At 43.4% G+C, this 25,959-nt stretch overlaps 1 protein-coding gene across 1 annotated transcript in view; it reads left to right on the forward strand.

Annotated features, from left to right (window-relative positions):
* Window positions 1–25,959, forward strand: part of LOC126278621 (cohesin subunit SA-2-like) — a 379,668-nt gene that overhangs the window by 41,634 nt on the left and 312,075 nt on the right. The window contains exon 6 of the mRNA XM_049978860.1: window positions 11,543–11,691. Coding sequence (XP_049834817.1) covers window positions 11,543–11,691 — 149 coding nt within the window. The remainder of the gene's footprint in view (window positions 1–11,542; window positions 11,692–25,959) is intronic.

Here is a 25,959-nt window from a genome sequence, read left to right on the forward strand (position 1 = left end):
GAAGCACGTGAAAAAGGAAGGGTACCCGTATAAATACGGACGGAGTGCTAATGAATAGCAATGGCTACCTGGTAAAGCTTAACTGCTAAGCCTACGACTCGAACCAAACTACTGTAGCTGTATCATCATTCATTCGACCTAAATTTTTTCTCATATTACAATGGACCAACTTTGTTAGGATTTGGAGGTGCGGCCTAAAACTTTTTTCTCCCCTTGAATTTCGAGTCTCAAATTTCAGGTGCGGCTTAGATTAGGGAAAATTTTTTTTCCTTCAATTTCGAGTCTCATTTTTCAGGTGCGGCTTAGATTCGAGTATACACGGTATTAGCCATATTGTATGCTGACCTAGCTCCCGGTTGTCAAACCAGCCAACAAACTGTTCTGGTGTGCCTCACCATATGGCTGACTTGACAACAGGAGAGGAAGTGGGCGCGTTTCTGGGTGGAGGCTGGTATGTGGACTTCATTGGGACTGCTATTCCATGCCAAGTTGTGGTAGTGGGTCATTGGTCACTTCAGTTCTTAATGTTACTGTGGTGCTATGTCCCAGAAATCTTCTTCCATTGCCCTTGTGTGTCTTCCCCAACCAGAATCAAGGTTCAAAATTGTGCAAACAGGAAGGTTTCAAGCCATCAGACAGTTACTACATTCCACTAAGATAAACCCTACTGCAAGTTTAGTTCACCATAGATGTACAAAGAGGCGTGCTTGCTGTCACTATTTTTACATTTGTTGTCTTCCTGGTAGTCACCACCGTAGCCTAGTTGTTTTGAAGCAGATCATTTACTCTCTTAAATTGTTTTGGAAGACTTGTTAAATATCTTATCTATTTCTGTTAACGTGTTTATTAATTTTTTAAAGGGAACATTTCTAAGCCTTGGGGCTCTGCACTGATCCTGACCATGTTGCAATACTTGAAAATTTTAGAGCAAATTTTTAATCCCTTCTCGCACTCTGCGATTATTGATGTTTTCAGCAGGTTTTTAGCTTCAGTCCATTGTACAGGAAAGTTTTGAATGTTTTCACAACATAAATCTAGATGTTGTCAACCACAAGTGATGTTGAACCTGGGGCTTGGTCCTTCCATGAATTCCTTTCACCACCAGTGGAAGACCATTTCAACTGTAATGTAAACAAGTGCATTTTTGCAATTACTGATGTATCTTTTGTGTAGACACAGGCACATTCATTTACAGTTTTTAAATTCGGTTATTCTGCTTTTGACTTAATGACATTTCAGGCATGGAAATGCCTACTACCTTGCATATTTATCAGATGTACATTGAACAAAAAGTTGGTATTGATTTTTATAGTGAAACCAAATGATTACTTCACAAAACATTTAAAATGCAGTTTCAACACTTAATTATTATTGTTGCTTGTGAAGAGACTAGGCTGGACCAAATAATAGACTGCGTATGATAGATGATGCTCTGAACGAGAGTTTAGCAACAATTTTTCTCCGTTTGAAAATCTTTCTGCACAGAAATTAGAGTCATCTTAGATTTAAAAATCTAGTCAATTGCCCTGCTTCATTTCTGAGTGTACCACAAATTATTATTATTATTAATTTTTTTTTTTTTTGCCCCCCATCATCGGTCTACTGACTGGTTTGATGCGGCCCGCCACGAATTCCTTTCCTGTGCTAACCTCTTCATCTCAGAGTACCACTAGCAACCTACGTCCTCAATTATTTGCTCGACGTATTCCAATCTCTGTCTTCCTCTACAGTTTTTACCCTCTACAGCTCCCTCTAGTACCATGGAAGTCATTCCCTCATGTCTTAGCAGATGTCCTATCATCCTGTCCCTTCTCCTTATCAGTGTTTTCCACATATTCCTTTCCTCTCCGATTCTGAGTAGAACCTCCTCATTCCTTACCTTATCAGTCCACTTAATTTTCAACATTCGTCTATAGCACCACATCTCAAATGCTTCGATTCTCTTCTGTTCCGCTTTTCCCACAGTCCATGTTTCACTACCATACAATGCTGTACTCCAGACGTACATCCTCAGAAATTTCTTCCTCAAATTAAGGCTGGTATTTGATATTGGCAGACTTCTCTTGGCCAGAAATGCCTTTTTGGCCATAACGAGTCTGCTTTTGATGTCCTTCTCGCTCCGTCTGTCAGTGGTTATCTTACTGCCTAGATAGCTGAATTCCTTAACTTCATTGACTTCGTAACCATCAATCTGTATGTTAAGTTTCTCGCTGTTCTCATTTCTACTACTTCTCATTACCTTCGTCTTTCTCGGATTTACTCTCAAACTATAATGTGTACTCATTAGACTGTTCATTCCGTTTAGCAGATCATTTAATTCTTCTTCACTTTCACTCAGGATAGCAATGAGATCAGTGAATCGTATCATTGATATCATTTCACCTTGTATTTTAATTCCACTCCTGAACCTTTCTTTTATTTCCATCATTGCTTCCTCGATGTACAGATTCAAGAATAGGGGTGAAAGGCTACAGCCTTGTCTTACTCCCTTCTTAATACGAGCACTTCGTTCTTGATTGTCCACTCTTATTATTCCCTCTTGGTTGTTGTACATATTGTATATGACCCATCTCTCCCTATAGCTTACCCCTACTTTTTTCAGAATCTTGAACAGCTTGCACCATTTTATATTGTCAAACGCTTTTTCCAGGTCGACAAATCCTATGAACGTGTCTTGATTTTTCTTTAGCCTTGCTTCCATTATTAGCCGTAATGTCAGAATTGCCTCTCTCGTGCCTTTACTTTTTCTAAAGCCAAACTGATCATCACCTAGTGCATTCTCAAGTTCCTTTTCCATTCTTCCATTATTCTTGTAAGCAGCTTCGATGCATGAGCTGTTAAGCTGATTGTGTGATAATTCTCGCACTTGTCAGCTCTTGCCGTCTTCGGAATTGTGTGGATGATGCTTTTCCGAAAGTCAGATGGTATGTTGCCAGACTCATAGATTCTACACACCAACGTGAATAGTCGTTTTGTTGCCACTTCCCCTAGTGATTTTAGAAATTCTGATGGAATGTTATCTATCCCTTCTGCCTTATTTGACCGTAAGTCCTCCAAAGCTCTTTTAAATTCTGATTCTAATACTGGATTCCCTCTCTCTTCTAAATCGACTCCTTTTTCTTCTCCTATCACATCAGGCAAATCTTCACCCTCATAGAGGCTTTCAATGTAGTCTTTCCACCTATCTGCTCTCTCCTCTGCATTTAACAGTGGAATTCCCGTTGCACTCTTAATGTTACCACCGTTGCTTTTAATGTCACCAAAGGTTGTTTTGACTTTCCTGTATGCTGAGTCTGTCCTTCCGACAATCATATCTTTTTCAATGTCTTCACATTTTTCCTGCAGCCATTTCGTCTTAGCTTCCCTGCACTTCCTATTTATTTCATTCCTCAGCGACTTGTATTTCTGTATTCTTGATTTTCCCGGAACATGTTTGTACTTCCTCCTTTCATCAATCAACTGAAGTATTTCTTCTGTTACTCATGGTTTCTTCGCAGCTACCTTCTTTGTTCCTATGTTTTCCCTCCAAACTTCTGTGATTGCCCTTTTTAGAGACGTCCATTCCTCTTCAACTGTGTTGCCTACTGCGCTATTCCTTATTGCTGTATCTATAGCCTTAGAGAACTTCAAACGTATCTCGTCATTCCTTAGAACTTCCGTATCCCACTTCTTAGTGCATTGATTCTTCCTGACTAATGTCTTGAACTTCAGCCTGCTCTATTAGGCTAAGAATAATACGAATATAAATATGACGTGATATGTACATTCTTCCGCGTTTGCTGTTGTCTCACTTTAGTTTCGTAGTTTATTAGGCAGACAGGATTTAAATGAGACAGGAGCAAACACGAAACAATACATGGCAAAATGTTTGTACTCGTATTATTCTTATGGTGAAGAGAATACTGGATGTGATTCACAATACATAAAAGTTCCTATTAGCAACCATCTCTTCTCACAGGCAGGAAAAAATTCTGAATGTAGACTTGGCCATATTGACAAACATCCCAAACAGTCTTGCCAGTGGGATTTTCGTAGTACATTGAAATGATGCTACATTCGAAGATGAACAATACGGAATTTGTACGTACTTCATTAGATAATGTATGAAAATGCAGTGGTCGAAACTTGGGACGGAGAAAATAGCTCATCTTCCACCTTTTTTTTTTAAATTTATTTACTGTTGCAGAGGTTTTGGCGCCCGTATTTATCCTTGTGCCTGCAAAGCATGCCTGTGTAGCGCTACATATATTCGACAGCAGAACTTAGTTGTGGCGGCACCTATCAACATTTTTCAGAACTTCCGCTTACTTTGCACCCGATTCTAAGCCGCAGGCGGCTTTTTGGATTACAAAAACCGGAAAAAACGTGCGGCTTAGATTCGAGTAAATACGGTAGTCCAGTCTGCAAAACTGACAGCCCGATATTAGAGTTAGAGCAACTTAAACTGCATCTTACTAATACAGGGCATTTATCAACAGTCGACAGTGTCTGCTACATGACAGTCATTCTCCTGTACAGCTAGGGCCAACAGAACATCACTGGATGGCCAACATAATTCTAAAACACACTTTAAAAAAGAGAGTTTAACAACAGGGTGCAATAATTGCCTGTCTATCTCAGTAGGCCTCTTGTTAGTTTGACCCCTTCATAGATCCACCAAAAAACAGTACCACAAGCAACTCAAACAATACTAAAACCAGCCACTGTTCAGCAAGTAATCAGCGGCACACAGAAGCAGCCAAAAGACCCAATACAGGTCATCCATTGAGACAATTGACTGACCGACAGATGGTCATTCCTGATGGAATCAGAGGAAAAGTAATAGGTTGCAAGTGAATACCCAACTGACAGCTTGTTTCACTTCAAAGGACGGCAACGCAATGGGGGCTGACAGCAACACAATTGGGGGGAGAGGGCGGGGGGGGGGGGGGGGGGGGAGGGGGGGGGGGACTACACACTTTCGATGCAAAACGAATAGTCAATAGCCTTTCATGGAATGGAGCCTTTGGTCACTTCCCATACAATCAGCTAAACTTCGTCCTGACTGCTTCAGCTTGGAGCCCCAACTTTCTCCCAGTGCTGTCATCCTACAACATGAAAATTTGACTCACGAGTTGTAGCACAGCGGCACAAGACACCCAGAAGAGAAACCAAGAATGGGAAGTTGCCCTGAAGAGAAGTTGATACAAGTCAACACACCTCAGTAGTGAATTCACTAAATTAATGCAACATCTCACACATCACAAATATAGTGTACGACAAACATATTTAGTTCTCAGGATCATTTCTCGAAATGCGTCATTTCTGTGACTGGCAGCAGCAAATGCTTTTGTATAACAAAAACAAACATATAAACATGTCCTAGCAGATGACTAATATTTCCCACCTTGATGTTGCTAAACATGGTGGTTAAGTTTTCAGTTGGCTTCAAATATGGCAGTGCATTGGCCAGTCTATGTTGTTTGTATAGGACCTTGGTCAATACAGTCCAGAGTATCTACACAACACACAAATTCGTTGGTCTACGCCATGCAGTCAACAGTGCATGGTCTTAGGTCCTCACTCATCACTGTGTACTGTGTTTTCATTGCAGCAGTTGTCATTAATTGTATTTAAACAACTATGTTCATCATAATACTCTACTTTGATTGCCCTTCTCAAAGGGCGACTTCAACGACTTGCATGTCAATGGGGATGAAATGATGATGATAAGGACAACACAACACCCAGTCACTGAACGGAGAAACTCTCCAACCCAGCTGGGAATCAAACTCGGTCCCTTAGGATTGACATTCTGTTGTGCTGACGACTCAGCTACCAGGGTGGACTGCTCATCAGTGTCGGATAGTGAAGTTGGAATCTTCTACAACTTTTTATCTTTTTCATGACTGGAAAAAGCTGTTCCGAGCAAAATGTTGGGCCACAGACTTCATGACAGCTGCGTTTCTGTGTAACTTCGGAAACTATCCTACGGCAACACAATACCACCAAAACAAATGCAATTACTTCATCATCATTATCTTCATTTCAAGGACTACGCTGTCACCTGTTCCAAACTCACAAACTCATTTCCCGTAAGGCTTGTTGTTCAGGATCTTCTTGGGAATTCTGTGACCTCGTTTTCTCGAGAGGCATTGTCTCCAGTCTTCACGATGCTTTTGAATTTTTTAATTTATGTTGAAAATCTTTAATAACCATGTAGTAACAAGAGGGCTTTTCATGCTTGTAAATGTCCTTTTATAATACTCTAATAGTGATATCTTTGTATAATTCTTATCTCACTACTAGTTACAAGGTTAATGGAGCTCTGCATTACATTGATTTTGGTACCAATGAAATTAAATATTGTTCCACTTAAGCATACTGCAGAAGACGGATGTGAAGTTCCTAAGGAAGATGAAGGGCTGTACAAAAAGAGACTTAATTAGAAATGAAGTTATTAGAAAAAAATTAAATATTTTCAACGTAAATGAAAAAATTGAAAAGTATCGTGAATATGGGAGACAATGACTCTTGAGAAAACGAGGTCATAGAATTCCCAGGAAGATCCTGAACAACAAGCCTTATGGGAAATGTGTTTGTGAGTTTGGAGTAGGCAACAGTGTAGTTCTTGAAATGAAGATGAAGATGATGATGATAATGAAGTAATTGTATTTGTTATGGTGGTATTGTGATGCATATGTAGGATAGTTTCCCAAGTTACACAGAAATGCAGCTGTCATGAACTCTGTAGCCTAAAATTTTGCTGGTAACAGCTTTTGCCTGTCACGAAAAAGATAAAAAGCTGCAGAAGATTCCAACTTCACTATCCAACACTGATGAGCAGTTTGCCCCAGTAGCTAAGTGGTCAGTGAGACAGAATGTCAATCCTAAGGACCCAGGTTTGATTCCTGGCTGAGTTGGAGATTTTCTCCGCTCAGTGACTGGGTGTTGTGTTGTCCTGATCATCATCATTTCATCCTTATTGAGAAACAAGTCACCGAAGTGGCGTCAAATCAAAAGACTTGCACCCGGCAAACGGTCTACCTGACGGGAGGCCCTAGTCACATGACATTTATTTACTGATGAGCATTGTATGTCTAGCAACAATACAGTCTGACAAAATATTTCATCACTATGTCAGTTTTATTCAGAGTGAACTATTCTGTAGAACTCATCCTATTATGATCATATCTGCGAAGTTGGAAGTAGTGGTTAATTTACTGGCTGGTATTGTGTGTAAAGTGTTGACTGCCTGTGCACAAGCTGTTTGCACACTGGTGCCCACAAGTGGACACTTAATCATGGAAATACCCATGAGTGGACACTAATCTGGAATGTCATTTAAGCTGGAACAACACTTAAATTGGAATAGCCTGATATACATGATGCCATAGCAACTTCTGCTTATGACCACTGGCTTCTTAGGAAAGTAACAGAGTGTGGAGTTCCCACAGTAAAATGTAGCACCTGAAATGAACATTGCCATTCTGCATGGAAGAGAAATGGAGAAAGGAGGTATGGTAGTAGCAGACAGACAGTACCTCAGTCTATACCTGACTTGGGATGTTGCAACATTATTGAGATGAAAGTGTCTTAAAATACACTCCTGGAAATGGAAAAAAGAACACATTGACACCGGTGTGTCAGACCCACCATACTTGCTCCGGACACTGCGAGAGGGCTGTACAAGCAATGATCACACGCACGGCACAGCGGACACACCAGGAACCGCGGTGTTGGCCGTCGAATGGCGCTAGCTGCGCAGCATTTGTGCACCGCCGCCGTCAGTGTCAGCCAGTTTGCCGTGGCATACGGAGCTCCATCGCACTCTTTAACACTGGTAGCATGCCGCGACAGCGTGGACGTGAACCGTATGTGCAGGTGACGGACTTTGAGCGAGGGCGTATTGTGGGCATGCTGGAGGCTGGGTGGACGTACCGCCGAATTGCTCAACACGTGGGGCGTGAGGTCTCCACAGTACATCGATGTTGTCGCCAGTGGTCGGCGGAAGGTGCACTTTCCCGTCGACCTGGGACCGGACCGCAGCGACGCACGGATGCACGCCAAGACCGTAGGATCCTACGCAGTGCCGTAGGGGATCGCACCGCCACTTCCCAGCAAATTAGGGACACTGTTGCTCCTGGGGTATCGGCGAGGACCATTCGCAACCGTTTCCATGAAGCTGGGCTACGGTTCCGCACACCGTTAGGCCATCTTCCGCTCACGCCCCAACATCGTGCAGCCCGCCTCCAGTGGTGTCGCGACAGGCGTGAATGGAGGGACGAATGGAGACGTGTCGTCTTCAGCGATGAGAGTCGCTTCTGCCTTGGTGCCAATGATGGTCGTATGCGTGTTTGGCGCCGTGCAGGTGAGCGCCACAATCAGGAATGCATACGACCGAGGCACACAGGGCCAACACCCGGCATCATGGTGTGGGGAGCGATCTCCTACACTGGCCGTACACCTCTGGTGATCGTCGAGGGGACACTGAATAGTGCACAGTACATCCAAACCGTCATCGAACCCATCGTTCTACCATTCCTAGACCGGCAAGGGAACTTGTTGTTCCAACAGGACAATGCACGTCCGCATGTATCCCGTTCCACCCAACGTGCTCTAGAAGGTGTAAGTCAACTACCCTGGCCAGCAAGATCTCCGGATCTGTCCCCCATTGAGCAAGTGTGGGACTGGATGAAGCGTCGTCTCACGCGGTCTGCACGTCCATCACGAACGCTTGTCCAACTGAGGCGCCAGGTGGAAATGGCATGGCAAGCCGTTCCACAGGACTACATCCAGCATCTCTACGATCGTCTCCATGGGAGAATAGCAGCCTGCATTGCTGCGAAAGGTGGATATACACTGTACTAGTGCCGACATTGTGCATGCTCTGTTGCCTGTGTCTATGTGCCTGTGGTTCTGTCAGTGTGATCATGTGATGTATCTGACCCCAGGAATGTGTCGATAAAGTTTCCCCTTCCTGGGACAATGAATTCACGGTGTTCTTATTTAAATTTCCAGGAGTGTACATAGCAACTGTGTTGTAATCTGACATTAAAAAAGTGAAGCACCCAGAAGACATCGCTGGATATCAAATAACTTTGTACCATGTACACACCATTTGCAGGTTGCAGAGTTGCAATTCTCTGTACCGGCCTGGCTTAAGGCCCAAGCGACTCAAACCAGTGCGTCAGGTGCCAATGTGAGAGGAGCACCGTACGTATCACAATTAGTATTGTTTGCTTGGGGCATCAAGTTGAGAAGGGTGTCCAAGTGCAAGATTTGTATACATAACATAATTAGAAGCAAAAACTGACACAGATGAAAGTGTATGAGGGAAAAGGGGGAAAGGGAAGGGGGTGCAAAATGTTCAGCTGCTTGTGTGCAAAAATGTTCTTCAACTGGCTGTGTTTCTGTGATAGGTAAAAATGTACCAGAGTGCATTAGTGCTATTCATGTTTTGCATGTTTTTCAGACCAGGTAGGGCATGTAAGGAGTGTGAACAGTGTTGATGTTGAGTGATACCTGTGAAGGACATGGAGATATGGTGAACATGTTTGAGACAGCTTTATAAGTGCCTGACAAAGTTTGAAAGCAGCCTCATTGTGGGTCTCCATGGTAGTGGTATATGTGTCTATAAAGCATAACAACACATCCCACTTTCCTTTTACTAGACCGATGAAAAAGTGCAGGTGAGAAAATGACTTCAGTTGGTAGTAACATAAAGAGCATCTTCTGTGCCCGGGTTTGTTGGAATTTATGTGCAGATATGAGAAAGAAAACCCTGCGGGCACAGCATATAAAGTGATGATGTATTTGTGATTTGGACTGACCAATGAGGGGTCACTTGAACTTTGTAGTCATGCTTTGGTGGTGCTGTGGACTCCAAAGAAGAAAGGGGCCTGATCACAATGGTCGAGCAAGAAAAACGAATGTTGTTACTTGAGCACTATCCTTTGCTGTTAAGTACGAACTTATGGTTTTGGTGAAGCATCATGTATGAACATGTTGCCTGCAAAGCTTTGTGTATTATCAGTTGTGAGTAGAGAACTTATTTAAATAAAGAAGAATTACAAAAATCGTGTTTTGTGATTTCTTAGTGAGTTGTTTAAATGTGGAAGCTCTCTTATAGCCCTCGCCCTCTGCAATTGGAAAAGAAGTCAGCTGCAAATACATGGCATTGCATAGCAGGACCACATCATCAAGAGAAAACAAGATGGTGACTGGGAAATTTGAAAAAGAAGATGACTGTTATTGCAGAGAATAAGTAAAACTTAGCGTCTCTCAATATATTGATCACTTAAAATCAACCCACAACAAGAAAAACATTTCACTATATGGTCAGCTGATCGAATCATGCATTATCCAAATTTGTGGGGCATATGATAGTGACCCAGTGATTGACTGCATGGGAACATGAGGGCAGGCAGACTCATTATCCAGGTTTCGGTTGACCATGTCCGACCCCCACAAGTGATGATCGCCATATTGTGCACCAAGTACATTACAACTCCTTCACATCTGCAACCACCATCAGAGAACAATGGACACTCTACAATATTCTATGTCATCCTGCACCTTTGGCCACAGACTAGCAGCAACCAGATTGGGGAATTACTGTCCCATGCGTAGGCTGCTATTAACACCACAACACTAGGGCTACATTTGGACAAGTGCTGTGACCGGGAAGCATTGACTGCTGATAAATGGTGTCTCATTGTGTTCAGCATTGAATAACAGTTCTTCAACTACCCCAGATGGCCAACGTCAGTGAGTATGTCGAGGTCCCATTCTTCCAATGTACTGTCCTGGCATTATGATGGTGGGAGCCATGGGTACAACTTCATGCTATGGCATGTAGTGATTGAGGGAATTCTGATGGCATAGCGGTATATCCCAGACATCCTGCATCCCCATATATTACCTCTCATGCGACAATATTGTGGTGTCATTTTCGAACAGGACAGTGCTTGTCCCTACATGGCATGTATGTCTACGAACTTTTTACTTGATGTTTAGGTATTCTGTGGCCAGCAGTATCTCAGATCTGTCCTCAATAGTTTGGGACCAGCTTGAATATCAACTCTGTCCCAGTGTCACTATCCGGGATACCATGAAGCATTGACAATAGTTGTGGGCCAGATTGTCTCAGAAGAAGATAAATAGTTTTATGACACCCTTCCCAATTGAATAAGTTCATGCCAGAGGGGATGGGATGTCATACTGATAAGTGGGTTCTTACTACCAAGATCTTTATAAATTTTTCTTGATATTGTAATAACTGAAATAACATTGCTTATTGTCTCAAATCTTGAAGTTTCTTTACACTTTGTCATTCCCTTTTAAGTGTTTGTTCTTCATCGTCTTCTTCTTCTTCTTCTTCTTCTTCTTCTCTCTTTCTCTTTTTTTCCTAGAGAATATATAAGAAATTGCTTTTCAAAATGTCCACCGAAAAGGCTGTAATCTCATTTGTTCTGACATTACAATCTATGTGTCACTTGAGTAACATAAAAATTATTAATATTTCTTGTTGAATTTTAATAAATTTTATTATTTATTCTAGGCCTTGCTCCCATTGTATGCATCTGCTGAATCGTGTATGAAGCTGGAGCAGTTCACAAAAAAATTTTTGAAACGGCTTGTCTGTATGACATTAGACAAGCAGATTAATGTTTCTGTGCACACTTTTAAGATTCTTACTTTTATATATAGGTAAGCCTCCACCAGAATAAAATTATTCTCAGGTAGTAACAGTACCGTGATTCTCATCTTGTTGAAGTTTGAGGAAGGCTTATTTCTAAATTGCAGTATAATTTAGTAACAAGAAAATATGTTAGTTGACATTATTCACAATAGCAGAGTATTTTCCCAACAACTGTTTACGTCATTCCATTTAAGCCAGTAGTTGAGTTGATAAAATGCTGCCATCAGGTGCTGTTCTCATTGAGGTGATAGAACATGTGATGTGAAATATTGCAATAAAGGACATGCTGCATATGCTTATTGGTGCATTGATGATGTACAAGTGTAACCTCTTCTGAAGAGGGTGTTATTGTGGCTTACCATTATTTACAGTTTAAAAAACTGAAAAAGAAATGGAAGTACTGGGTGTGCCTGTACAGTGTGATATATATCAAATCTAGCTCAGCTGTGGTTTTTTGTGAGCTCTCAACATATATCACAAATTCTACTTTTTGGGACAACTAGTATCAGCTACTCTGACAAAACAGGAGATAAATTTTCAACTTGCAATTTCTCCTGCTGAGAAGGTATGAGGGTTGTACCAAAAGTAAGGTTCCCAATCAGCTACAGCCTAGAGGGAAGGTGCTAAATCGAACAATAGTGCCGTGCGCAGTGGTTCCCCCATTCCCGAGCCCGCACATCCGCGATTTGCTACATTGCTCAGTGTTGGCATGGCAGCTGTCAGAGATGGAAGTGTTGATTGCCGCTCCCGCCAAGTGCAAGGTTCGAGCAGTAATCCGGTTTCTCCATTCAAGGAAGTTACCGTCCGTGGAGATTAATCAGCAATTGACTGCAGCTTATGGTGAAGAGTGCATATCTGTTCAGCATGTCCACAAATGGTGCAGGGCTTTAGCTGAGGATCGCATGGAAATTAAAGATGAAGAATGGAGTGGAAGACCACCGGTTTTGGATGCTGTTGTCCAGAAGATCAACAGTGAGCTGCTCAAAGATCAGAGGGTCACTGCCCATGAACTTGTTGAACGCATTCCAGAATCTTTCCGTGACACAATTTAAAGAACTTTAACAGAAATGTTGGTTATCGCAAGGTGTGTGCTCACTGGGCCCTCCGGATGATGACTGACAGACAAAAGGAGCAACACCTTGACTGTGCTCGCAAGTTCCTTCAACAGCGTGATGAGGGAGGCAACAAGGAGAAGTTGTTGGACTTTGTGAGTATCTTCACAGGAGATGAAACTTGGTTGTTGCATTACACCCGTGAAACAAAACAACAATCTCGTCAGTGGTGTCGCTCCCATTCACCGCCACCAAAGAAATTCAAACAAACGCAGTCTGCAGAAAGGTTACCTCAACTGTGTTTTGGGATTGGAAGGGGTATTCCTCATTGATATCATGCTACCTGGGACAACAATAAACTCAGATATTGTGAAACATTTACCAAACATCGGCAAGCAATACGGAATCACTGTAGAGGACAACTGACAGGGGGTAGTGCTTCTTCACGACAACGCTTGACCCCATGTCGCTCGTCAAACACAGCAGCTTTTGAAGTAATTTGGGTGGACTATTATGCCCCATCCCCTGTACAGCCCAGACTTAGCCCCCAGCGGTTATCACCTCTTCCCCAAGCTAAAGAAACACTTAGGTGGCAAACGCATCAAGAGCGATGATGAAGTCTGAGCAGAGGTCACACACTTCCTCAGCAGGTTGGTGGAAGACTTGTTCAACTTAGGAATACAAAAGCTGGAAGACAGTCTTCAAAAGTGTGTCGAAAAAAATGGAGACTGTTGAAAGATAGATAAAAGTATAACAATAAACAATGTTTTCTATTTCTAAAAAATGTGAGAACATTACTTTTGGTACAACCCTCATAGGTTGGTAAAAGTGTGTGAATGACATTAAAATGCCGCCGTGAAAAGTTAATTTTTAGTAATACTGTGCTGGCATAAGTCTGCACCAGCACTTCGGTCAGCAAAAAGGTTGTGAGAAGATTGATAGTAGGTGCAAGCAACATGCCTATCAGGAGAGATGCCAAATAGAGACTCGCAAGCAATGTGCCACACAACACTCTCTCGACTGCCAGTATTTAGATCGCTGTCGTGGACTGGAGGGCCAGTCAGTCATCCAGTGAGTCACTGAGTCATCAGTCGCAGCTCTGTTGCAGACTGCACATAGCGACGAGAGTAGTGTACATATTGAGATGTGTACTTCACCAGCAGTGAGGCTAACATGGACTATTAAAGATGAGTTTGTTCCACAACACCTGGACTATTTCAAGTTAAGTAACTTCTTGTTCCTATGAATAAAGAACCATGTTAACACATGCGTGTAGTTAGTGTTATAGAAGGGGATACTGGCCACCAAACAATATGCTTTCCGTGCTTCCCATGGTACAAGCCTAGAATTACAACAAGACATCACAAAAAACACCATCGAATGTGGTGCTTCCTTTGGTGGTGTACATGTATAAATAACGGTTATAATATATCTAAAAAAAATGATGATGTGACTAACCAAACGAAAGTGCTGGCAGATCGATAGACGCATAAACAAACACAAACATACACACAAAATTCAATCTTTCGCAACCAACGGTTCCTTCGTCAGGAAAGAGGGAGGGAGAGGGAAAGACGAAAGGATGTGGGTTTTAAGGGAGAGGGTAAGGAGTCATTCCAATCCCGGGAGCGGAAAGACATACCTTAGGGGGAAAAAAGGACGGGTTACACTCGCGCACACACACACACACACATATCCATCCATACATATACAGGCACAAGCAGACATTTAAAGGCAAAGAGTTTGGGCAGAGATGTCAGTCGAGGCGGGAGTGCAGAGGCAAAGATGTTGTTGAATGACAGGTGAGGTATGAGTGGCGGCAACTTGAAATTAGCAGAGATTGAGGCCTGGTGGATAACGAGAAGAGAGGATATATTGAAGGGCAAGTTCCCATCTCTGGAGTTTGGATAGATTGGTGTTAGTGGGAAGTATCCAGATAACCCGGATGGTGTAGTACTGTGCCAAGATGTGCTGGCCATGCATCAAGGCATGTTTAGCCACAGGGTGATCCTCATTCCCAACAAACATTGTCTGCCTGAGTCCATTCATGCGAATGGACAGTTTGTTGTTGGTCATTCCCACATAGAATGCGTCACAGTGAAGGCAGGTCAGTTGGTAAATCACGTGGGTGCTTTCACATGTGGCTCTGCCTTTGATTGTGTACACCTTCTGGGTTACAGGACTGAGGTAGGTGGTGGTGGGAGAGTGCATGGGACAGGTTTTACACTGGGGGAGGTTACAAGGGTAGGAGCCAGAGGGTAGGGAAGGTGGTATGGGGATTTCATAGGGATGAACCAAGAGGTTACGAAGGTTAGGTGGAACGGCAGAAAGACACTCTTGGTGGAGTGGGGAGGATTTCATGAAAGATGGATCTCATTTCGGGGCAGGATTTGAGGAAGTCGTATCCCTGCTGGAGAGCCACATTCAGAGTCTGATCCAGTCCCGGGAAGTATCCTGTCACAAGTGGGGGCACTTTTGGGGTTCTTCTGTGAGAGGTTCTGGGTTTGAGGGGATGAGGAAGTGGCTCTGGTTATTTGCTTCTGTACCAGGTTGGGAGGGTAGTTGTGGGATGTGAAAGCTGTTTTCAGGTTGTTGGTGTAATGGTTCAGGGATTCAGGACTGGAGCAGATTCGTTTGTGACAAAGGCCTAGGCTGTAGGGATGGGACCGTTTGATATGGAATGGGTGGTAGCTGTCATAATGGACGTACTGTTGCTTGTTGGTGGGTTTGATGTGGACGGATGTGTGAAGCTGGCCATTGGACAGATGGAGGTCAGCCTCAAGGAAAGTGGCATGGGATTTGGAGTAGGGCCAGGTGAATCTGATGGAACCAAAGGAGTTGAGGTTCGAGAGGAAATTCTGAGTTCTTCTTCAGTGTGAGTCCATATCATTAAGATGTCATCAATAAATCTGTACCAAACTTTGGGTTGGCAGGCCTGGGTAACCAAGAAGGCTTCCTCTGAGCGACCCATAAATAGGTTGGCATACGAGGGGGCCATCCTGGTACCCATGGATGTTCCCTTTAATTGTTGGTATGTCTGGCCTTCAAAAGTGAAGAAGTTGTGGGTCAGGATGAAGCTGGCTAAGGTAATGGGGAAAGAGGTTTTAGGTAGGGTGGTAGGTGATCGGCGTGAAAGGAAGTGCTCCATCGCAGCGAGGCCCTGGACATGTGGAATATTTGTGTATAAGGAAGTGGCATCAATGGTTACAAGGATGGTTTCCGGGGGTAACAGATTGGGTAAGGATTCCAGGCGTTCGAGAAAGTGGTTGGTGTCTTTGATGAAGGATGGGAGACTGCATGTAATGGGTTGAAGGTGTTGATCTACGTAGTTGTAGATACGTTCTGTGGGGGCTTGGTAAACAGCTACAATGGGGCGGCCTGGATGATTGGGTTTGTGAATTTTAGGAAGAAAGTAGAAGGTGACGGCAGGGTCAGGAGGTTGATGGAGTCAGGTGAAAGGTTTTGTAGGGAGCCTAAGGTTCTGAGGATTCCTTGAAGCTCCGCCTGGACATCAGGAATGGGATTACCTTGGCAAACTTTGTGTGTGGTGTTGTCTGAAAGCTGACGCAGTCCCTCAGCCACATACTCCTGACGATCAAGTACCACGGTCGTGGAACTCTTGTCCGCCGGAAGAATGACGATGGATTGGTCAGCCTTCAGATCACGGATAGCCTGGGCTTCAGCAGTGGTGATGTTGGGAGTAGGATTAAGGTTTTTTTAAGAAGGATTGAGAGCAAGGCTGGAAGTAAGATATTCCTGGAAGGTTTGGAGAGGGTGATTTTGAGGAAATGGAGGTGGGTCCCTCTGTGACGGAGGACGGAACTGTTCCAGGCAGGGTTGAATTTGGATAGTGTCTTGAGGAGTTGGAACATTAGGAGTAGGATTATTATCATTTTTCTTCTTCTTCTTCTTCTTCGTGGCAAAGTGATATTTCCAGCAGAGAGTTTGAGTGTAGGACAGTAAATCTTTGACGAGGGCTGTTTGGTTGAATCTGGGAATGGTGCTGAAGGTGAGGCCTTTGGACAGGACAGAGGTTTCGGATTGGGAGAGAGGTTTGGAGGAAAGGTTAACTACTGAATTAGGGTGTTGTGGTTCCAGATTGTGTTGATTGGAATTGTGAGGTTTTGGAGGGAGTGGAGCTGGAAGTGGGAGATTGAGTAGATGGGAGAGACTGGGTTTGTGTGCAATGAGAGGAGGTTGAGGTTTGCTGGAAAGTTTGTGAAGGGTGAGTGAGTTGCCTTTCTGGAGGTGGGAAACCAGGAGATAGGATAGTTTTTTGAGGTGGAGGGTGGCATGCTGTTCTAATTTGAGGTTGGCCTGTAGGAGGATGCTATGAACAGCCGGTGGGGATGTGGGGTAGGAAAGATTGACGTCTTTTATTAAGGATAGGAGTGTTCATTGGCTGAGTTGATGTGTAGGTGAAGGATTAGGTAGGTGAGGGCAATGGATTGTTCAGTTTGGAACTGGTATAGGGACTGATGGAAAGAAGGGTTGCAGCCAGAGATGGGAACTTAAGGTGTGAGACCTTTGGGGGTAATGCCAAATGTTAGACAAGCCTGAGAAAATAAAATATGGGAGCGTAATCTGGGGGTCATTGTGGGGGTGTTGTGAGGGTGACATGGTATTAGAAGGTGGAAAGTGTAACATGAGGCTGAAATGAAAATGAAAATAAAAATATAAATGTATATGGGGAGAGATAAAGGTGAACTAGAAAGCAACTGGAGATCTGGTGTGAAAAAAGGCGAGAAAGTGTTGGTTAAAGCTGGGCTATGTTGATCCTGTGGTAAACTTGGGATGGTAGACAACGATGTGCACATAGGTTAGGTGGTTGTGTTGCTGCCAAAACACGTTAAAGGGTGGAGAAATTCGGGAAAATTTCGAAAAAACTGCGTGTAAATGTATTAAAAGGAGTGGTTTTGTGGTGGCAGATTATGAAAATGAAGTTAACAATTCTCTGACGAAGAAATAATGACGTTAAAACCTGTGGGAAGCGGCTAGAAATGATCAGTGATGTGGGAAAAACGGAAATGGAAATAAAGCAAAAGTTATTAGAACTGGCTGAAATAGTTGTTCAATAGGTGTCTTTCCGCCGTCCACCTAACCTTCGTAACCTCTTGGTTCATCCCTATGAAATCCCCAAACCACCTTCCCTACCCTCTGGGTCCTACCCTTGTAACCGCCCCCTGTGTAAAACCTGTCCCATGCACCCTCCCACCACCACCTACTCCAGTCTGTAACCCGGAAGGTATACACAATCAAAGGCAGAGCCACATGTGAAAGCACCCACGTGATTTACCAACTGACCTGCCTACACTGTGACGCATGTGGGAATGACCAGCAACAAACTGTCCATTCGCATGAATGGACACAGGCAGACAGTGTTTTTTGGGAATGAGGATCACCCTGTGGCTAAACATGCCTTGGTGCATGGCCAGCACATCTTGGCACAGTGTTATACTGTCCGGGTTATCTGGGTACTTCCCACTAACACCAATCTATCCGAACTCCAGAGATGGGAACTTGTCCTTCAATATATCCTCTCTTCTCGTTATCCACCAGGCCTCAATCTCTGCTAATTTCAAGTTGCCGCCACTCATACCTCACCTGTCATTCAACAACATCTTTGCCTCTGCACTCCCGCCTCGACTGACATCTCTGCCCAAACTCTTTGCCTTTAAATATGTCTGCTTGTGCCTGTATTTGTGAGGATGGATATGTGTGTGTGTGCGAGTGTAACCCGTCCTTTTTTTCCCCCTAAGGTAAGTCTTTCCGCTCCCGGGATTGGAATGACTTGTTACCCTCTCCCTTAAAACCCATATCCTTTTGTCTTTCCCTCTCCTTGTCTCTTTCCTGACGAAGCAACCGTTGGTTGCGAAAGGTTGAATTTTGTGTGTATGTTTGTGTGTTTATCGATCTGCCAGCACTTTCGTTTGGTAAGTCACATCATCTTTGTTTTTAGATATATTTTTCCCACATGGAATGTTTCCCTCTATTATATTAATAACGGTTATAAGTTAGAGAAAGCTACAATTGTTCAATATCTTAAGTTAAAATATGATTCAACTTCAGAAGTACTCATAAGAAGCATTGCCAGATATGAAGTTAGGTCAGTTACCAGAACCCCGGGTCAGTGGAGACTTGCTGGATGGGCGGCTGTTGACAGTCTGTACTGTACCTCTTTCCCTAAACCTCTTCAGCCCTTTTCCTTCACCCCCTTCCTTCCCCTTCAACTCATCAGCTAGAGGAAGGAGCCACTGATTCCAAAAGGTTGTAAAAGTTAAATCCTTTTGCAAGTGTGGTTTTCTGCCACCGCTTGGTGAGTAGATTTTTTTTTTATCTTTTCATTTACATTATATTATCAATAATTGATTTTTGTTGTTGTATACTCATGTTTAGACACGTGTTAATTAGAGAGAATTCAGTGAAATTCACAGACCGAACAAAGGCTAAGTTATACCAATAAAATTTACTGTAATTTTATGTCACTGCAGTTACTGATTTAATACTTACAAATTACTGACTGCAAGATTCCAGTAATTCAACTATGAAAACAATAAGAGCTTCCTTCACAAACAGTTGTATCACTGGTAATGTCGGTGCCAATGCCAATCCACCAGCGAGGGGGGAGAGAAGGAAGAGGGCAGGTCAAAGTCTATGATTTCCACATTGGGATGCACTGGAGTGATCCCCGGTGGGCATAAAGAAGGTGGGACAAGCCACAAAGGGGATGGCAATGGGGAAGCACACTGCTGCAGATGGGAGCTCACACTTGTAACAGTGTTGCAACCATCTCTACAGCCCAGCTAACTGGGATACCATGACAGTGATAACCCACAGGGTGTAAGTGTAACTGATTTGCAAGATGAGTCAGCTGCTCCTAACCAACATTGACCACAAGCAACTGCTGACGTTTGTGGTCCACCACAAAACCCTACACCGACACCTGCTGCCAACCAAAAGACTGAGTCCAAACGGCAGTCCTGGGGGGAAACGGGCAAGCTTTGGTGGCCGGGCCATGTGACTCGGTGCATCGAATCCAGGAAATCTGGCAGCTGGCACTCATGCAGACATTGAACCACACTACACTCGTTGACTGGAGTTGCCTGGTAAGTAGCCAGAAAATTTGACAATGTGTCGATATGGAAAGAGGCAGACATGGACTTAATAATTTGAGTCTTGAACATATACACAAACCGTCCACCTCTAAGGTAGAGGTCAGGGGAAATTGGGCAGTAGTGAGATGCTGGATACCATTACAAAAGAAAAGTCTTCAAACTCCTGCAATGGAAATTGTCAACTGTTATCAGACGTGAAGGTCACGGGGGATCCCTCATTGGCAAAAATGACTGATAATGCACAGACAGTGATAGTTGACAATGTGACAGTCGATGATATGGAGGACAGCTTAGCTATGTACAGAAAATTTGACAAAGCATTGACCACCAAGAACCACATCCTGCCCAAGAAAGATCTCTGAAATTGACATGCACCGTGTCCTGAGGGTACCCTGGGTCTGGCCCAAAGGAAAACTGGTGCGGTAGTGCAGCCAGCTTGGGTGCATAGGCCCTGCAAGTCTGCACCAGGTGTTTGACATCAGGTTTGATCCCAGGCCGGTAGACAAGACGTCGCGCCACCTTGATATAAGTCACACCACAGTGCAACACATGTGCAATGTTGAGTGGATCATGTAAGAGATAAATGTACGCCGTGCAAGATCCACACCTGAAGAATTGTGCTCCAACTAAACCAGTTGGACAGCTGAACTGTTTCCCAGAAAAGTGAGTAGCACCTGTGGAAAAGCAAGTAGTAGCCATGGCAGGTGTGATCTCATGCTGTTGATGGAAAATCTGAGAAGGCTTGCTGCAAGGTACCATCCAATGCAAACATAATGCCTCCTGCCAATCAAATCCCAGATAGTCCCTACTGGCAGCCGTGATAGTGCATCAGCACTCTCATACTGAGCAGTGAAGCAGTAACAAAAATGTCATAGCATTAATTACTGAGAAAGGGGCCCCACCTTTGCTATTTAGTCCTATTGAGCAGCTTGGCATGAGGGCCAAGTACAGAAGCCATTGGTTTATGATAGGTGATGAGGAGGAACCTCGCCACAAACAAGAGAACGTGAAACTTTTTAATTCTGAAAACAGTAGCCAGTGCCTCCTTTTCCATCTGTGAAAAATTGCATTGTGCTGCAGAAAGTGTCTTTGATGCGTAAATGAAGGGCTGTTCATGCCATCCAGGGGCAGAACCACCCATTGCCATATTGGCTAATATATCAATGAAAATAATCAGTTTTTGAAAATTTGATGTAACTGGGTGGATATGAAATCTATTCGTCAAGTGGCAGCAGAAGAATACATATATAAAAGTATTTAAATTTGCAATCTTGTGGAGCTAGTGGATCCTTCTTCTGGCCGAAGGGAAAGGACTCATGAGGCTTAGAAAATTGGGAGAGTCTGGAGTTGTCTAGAACTCCGTGTCATGGGAAACTTACCATGTGGGATGGGAAGCAAAGACTGGTTATTGGGGACTGTACTGGCTGAGATTTGAAAACCTTCATCTCGTCTGGTGCAGTCCCCAACAATCAACGTTTCCTTCTCATCCCATTCGGCAAGTCTTCCCTGACCCGACATTCTGGGTGATTTTTCCAAACTTTCCCCCATTTGCTAAACCTCATCGGTCCTTTTCCTTCATCCCTCTTGCTTCCCCTTCAATCCTTCTGCCAGAAGAGCCACAGGCTCTGAAAGCTTGCAAATGTAAGTACTTTGAAATGTGTATTCTCTTGCTGCCCTTGTTGAGCAGATTCTTTTATCCATCTAGTTCCATTATGTTGTCATACTTGAACACATCACAGGCCAAACTTGAAGGTCTACATGGCATGAAAGAAACAAACAGTGAACAGAGCACAAACACTGCTTGAGGTACTGAAGAGCAGACCAGACAGACATAAGGCCCTTTTGGTGAAGCTGTTTAAGAGGATGGTAAATGTGCATGGCATGGAGAATTAGCTTAGGATAATGTGAAATTTTGCTCAAAAAAGTCTGGAGGTCCTTCAGGTTTTTTAGCATTGACAGGTTGTCGATGACTTTGATATGATAATCCAGAGGGTTGAGGCTGTCTTTGCTAAGCACATATTCCAAAATTACATCTTTGGGAAAAACAAACTGCACTTTTCCAGCTTGTAATGAGGGCCATTCTTCAGAAGACAGGAAACCTGTAAATATTCTTGTCATGTAGAGCTTACAACCCAGATGTCATCAAGGTAGTTTATGGAACAGGGAATGTCCTGAATCAACTGCTCCAAAGTTGTTGTTGTTGTGGTTGTTGTTGTCAAAGACTGGGTTGGTGCAGCTCTTCATGCTACTCTATCTTGTCCTCTTCATCTCCTAATTACTTCTGCAACTACTTCCTTTTGAATGTGCTTACTATATGCATCCCATGGCCTCCCTTTACAATTTTAATTCCCCACACTTCCCTACAGTGCTTAATTGGTGTCCCTTGTTGTCTGAGCATGTATCATGTCAACCAACCCCTTTTTTAGTCAAGTTGTGCCACACATGATCTTTCCACCTAATCTTCGGTATTCTTCTGTAGCATAGCATTACATTTCAGAAGCTCTTATTTTTTTGTCTAAACTTTTTATCATACATGTTTCAGTTCATTACATGGATATACTTCAGACAATTACCGTCAGAAATGGTTTCCTAACACTTAGTCAGTATTCGAAGATAACAAGTCTCTCTTTTCAGAAATGCTTTTCTTGCCATTGCCAGTTTACATTTTGTATCCTCTTTACTTTGGTCATCATCAGTTATTTTGTGCCCAAATAGCAAAACTCAAGTGTCTCATTTCCTAATCTAACTCGCTCAGCCTCATCTGATTTAATTTGACTACATGCCATTATCCTTATTTTGCATTTATTGATGTTCATTGTATATCCTCATTTCTAGAGACTGTCCATGTCCTATGTTGTCTCAAACACAATTACAATGTTATTGACAAACATCAAAGTTTTTATTTCTTCTTCAAAACTTTAATTCTTACTCCAAATTTTTCTATGGTCCTTCACTGCTTGCTCAGTGTACAGATTGAATAATATCGGGGATAGCCTATAGCTCTGTCTCACTCCCTTGTAAACCACTGCTTCCCTTTTATACCTCTTGACTCTAATAACTATCACCTGGTTTTTATACAAGTAGTAAATAGCCTTTCACTTCCCGTATTTTTCCCCTGATACTTTCAGATTTTCAAAGAGATTATTCCAGTCAACATTGTCAAAAGCTTTCTCTAAGTTAACAAATGCTATAAACATAGATTTGCCTCTCATTAACCTATCATCTAAGATAAGTTGTGGTGTCAATATTGCCTTGTGTGTTCCTATATTTCTCCAGAATCCAAACTGATCTTCACTGAGGTCAGCGTCAACTGATTTTTACCCTCTTTTTTACAGAACTCCTTTTAGTATTTTGCAACCACAACTTATTAAACTGATAGTTCAGTAATTTTCACACCTGTCAGCAACTGCTTCGTTTGGAATTGGAATTATTAGATTCTTCTGGAAGTTTGAGGATATTTCATTTGTCTTTTGCATCTTGCACACCAGCTGGAAGAGTTTTGTCATGGCTGACTTTCCCAAACTTGGTCCATATATAGCTGATAAATTCCTAGTGCATATGAAATTCCAAAAGGCAAGTGATTAAACTGGTAAAGCCCAAAGGGCGTGTTAAGTACCAAGAAAGTCAAGGAAGCCGTATCCAATGGCACCTACAAGTATGCATCGCACAAGTCAAACACTGGCTCCCAGATGACTTCACCAACAACTCCTCCGCCCAGAGAATTGGATACGTATCTGAGACACACTGCATGTTGCCCATCAGTTTAAAATCATTTCAAAGGTGCATGGAACTGTCGGGCTTCTGAATCACCACCAATGGGATGGAGCACTGACTTGACGAAATAGGAGAATGATGCCCTGATCCTGCCAACGCTGCAACTCAACCCTTACCTTATCGCTTTTGGAGAAGGGAATGGGGTGGGGATGACAAACTTCAAGCTCTGCTGACAGCTTAAGAGAAACGTGTGCCTCGAAATTTTCTGCCCGACCCAACGTATTCTCAAACAGCTGGTTGTACCACCGCAATAAGGAGCCCAAATCTTGAAGAGGGACGAACTACTGAGACACTAAATGGATTTTTGCAACTATCTAGAAGCAAAAACCGAAAAAGCCTCTAATCCAAAAATATTTTTCACCAATGGCACATTGTCTGCTAACAGAGTAAGTGCTGTTCCACATTCTTATAACATGTTGAGATGGAGAATTGCCCCTCAAAGGAATGCACTGTTTACTGTAAGACATGAAATTGACAATGGCTGTTGTGATGCTGGGCAGCTCTAGAGCCTGCATGTATCTATAAGTTAATGACCATCGCTCCAGAGTCTTTTTGAAATTCAACCAGTCACCCATCCACTGTCAATGTTTGCAAAGTATGTTGGAGCAACATGTATGGGACATGGGAGACAGTCCAATACTCCAGTGAAAGCACATGGAATGTCTGGTGACTGACCTGCGGCCCACTGACGGTCACAAAAAAGTGCTAAGTGGCCTACTTCATAGTATATACCGCACGTAGCCTCCTCTTGTGGGCAGTCTCATCAAACATGCAGCAAAAGACAATCCGGGTAGGGCAGCTAGCTTACTCATTGAGTGAAAAAAGCGCTGTAGGCAGGAATTATGACATTGCCATTAGTGCGAATCTGCTGAATGCGATGTGGGCAGAGATGGGCAGTGCCGTGGTGCCACTGCGCAGGAATCGTCAATGGCATGAACACATGGCGACTTGGTGAGAGGGATGGCTGCCTGGGAAACCCCATGGCACAGCGGGACCTGTTTACCATGCATGCCTAATTGTGCCACCTGCTGGTTGTTGGAAAGAACATGCCTTGCCACCGCTGTACGCTCACGTGATACTGCAATGTGGGAAATGTCAGCTAAAGAAGGGTTGACAAGGGGAAAGCCTTTGATGAGACTTCAAGATCAGATGCTAACCGAACAATCACATCTTGAATTAGCAAGTATAAGTATGATGTCGCTCATTTGGGACACCCTCAATGACACTTGTGAGAGAGACCCTGCACATCGGTGAACTTGGCTGCATATGACTGTCTGAACTGCTTTTGGTGTTGGTTAAGGTGCAACTGTGCCACCACCACACGAGTTAAACATCGAAAATACTGCATTACTAACCAACAAAGTTTTTCAGAGAGGAACCTTTCGGGCCCAGTGGAGGGCTTCAGATTTTGCACAGTTTCATACAACCACACACAGCTGGACAATACTGAAGTGGCTTTATCGATTGGATTGACGATATGTCCTTCCTGGTAGCACAGCAAGAATTGGCACAAGTAATTTTTCCACATTACCATAGACTCACAAAACAGGCAGAAGGTGGGCGTCTGGCCCACGACCAGCATGGCATGGTCATGAAGCAATTCCGCATTCCAGTTTAACAGGTGCTGCATCTGCTCATGCTGCTGCTTCTGCTGCTCATTCTGTAGGTGCAGCTGTTTCTACCAGTGTTTCAGAAATGCCATGTCTATGGCTGCCCAAAATTAACATTATAAAAGGGGGAGAAAAAAACAGAAGTGTCACACGACTGACCTTCATCACCACTTTAGTACCTGCGAGATGTGACAATGCCATTGAACAGAAATTGTCACAAGAAACTGTACTGGCTGACGATGGCTCAAGAAACCGACGAACAGGACCCTGCAAGAGGAGATGAAAACTTGCCATGTGAGTCAGTCTACAGGCAAGCAGAAGGTCAGAAACCTGATACAGATGTTCATGTGGATACACACAACACGTGGCAGGTGTTGGTGGCTGATGACTGAGCACACATCAGCAGTACATGGCACAAGGTGCAAGTCGAGTTCTGCAGTGGGTGAGCGCAACATTAGAACTGCCCCACCCAGCCTATTGCCAGCAGTTGGTAAACTCTTATGTCATCAAGTCTGCCCATACAACTCATCACATGTGTCCCCCATGGCTGTTGCCCTCACTATTCTGCCATAATAACCATGCTGCTGGTCTGTCTCCATCACAATATCTGCTGGTGGGAATACTAAGTTAATTTACTGCTCTCACAGCATTGGTTGACTGTACCATCGGTTCTTGGTAGAATATTTTATTCATTTTGAATGAAAAAACATTCTCCATTGGTGTAA

The sequence above is a fragment of the Schistocerca gregaria genome, chromosome 6 (assembly GCF_023897955.1).
Source record: "Schistocerca gregaria isolate iqSchGreg1 chromosome 6, iqSchGreg1.2, whole genome shotgun sequence".
Lineage (NCBI taxonomy): Eukaryota > Metazoa > Arthropoda > Insecta > Orthoptera > Acrididae > Schistocerca > Schistocerca gregaria.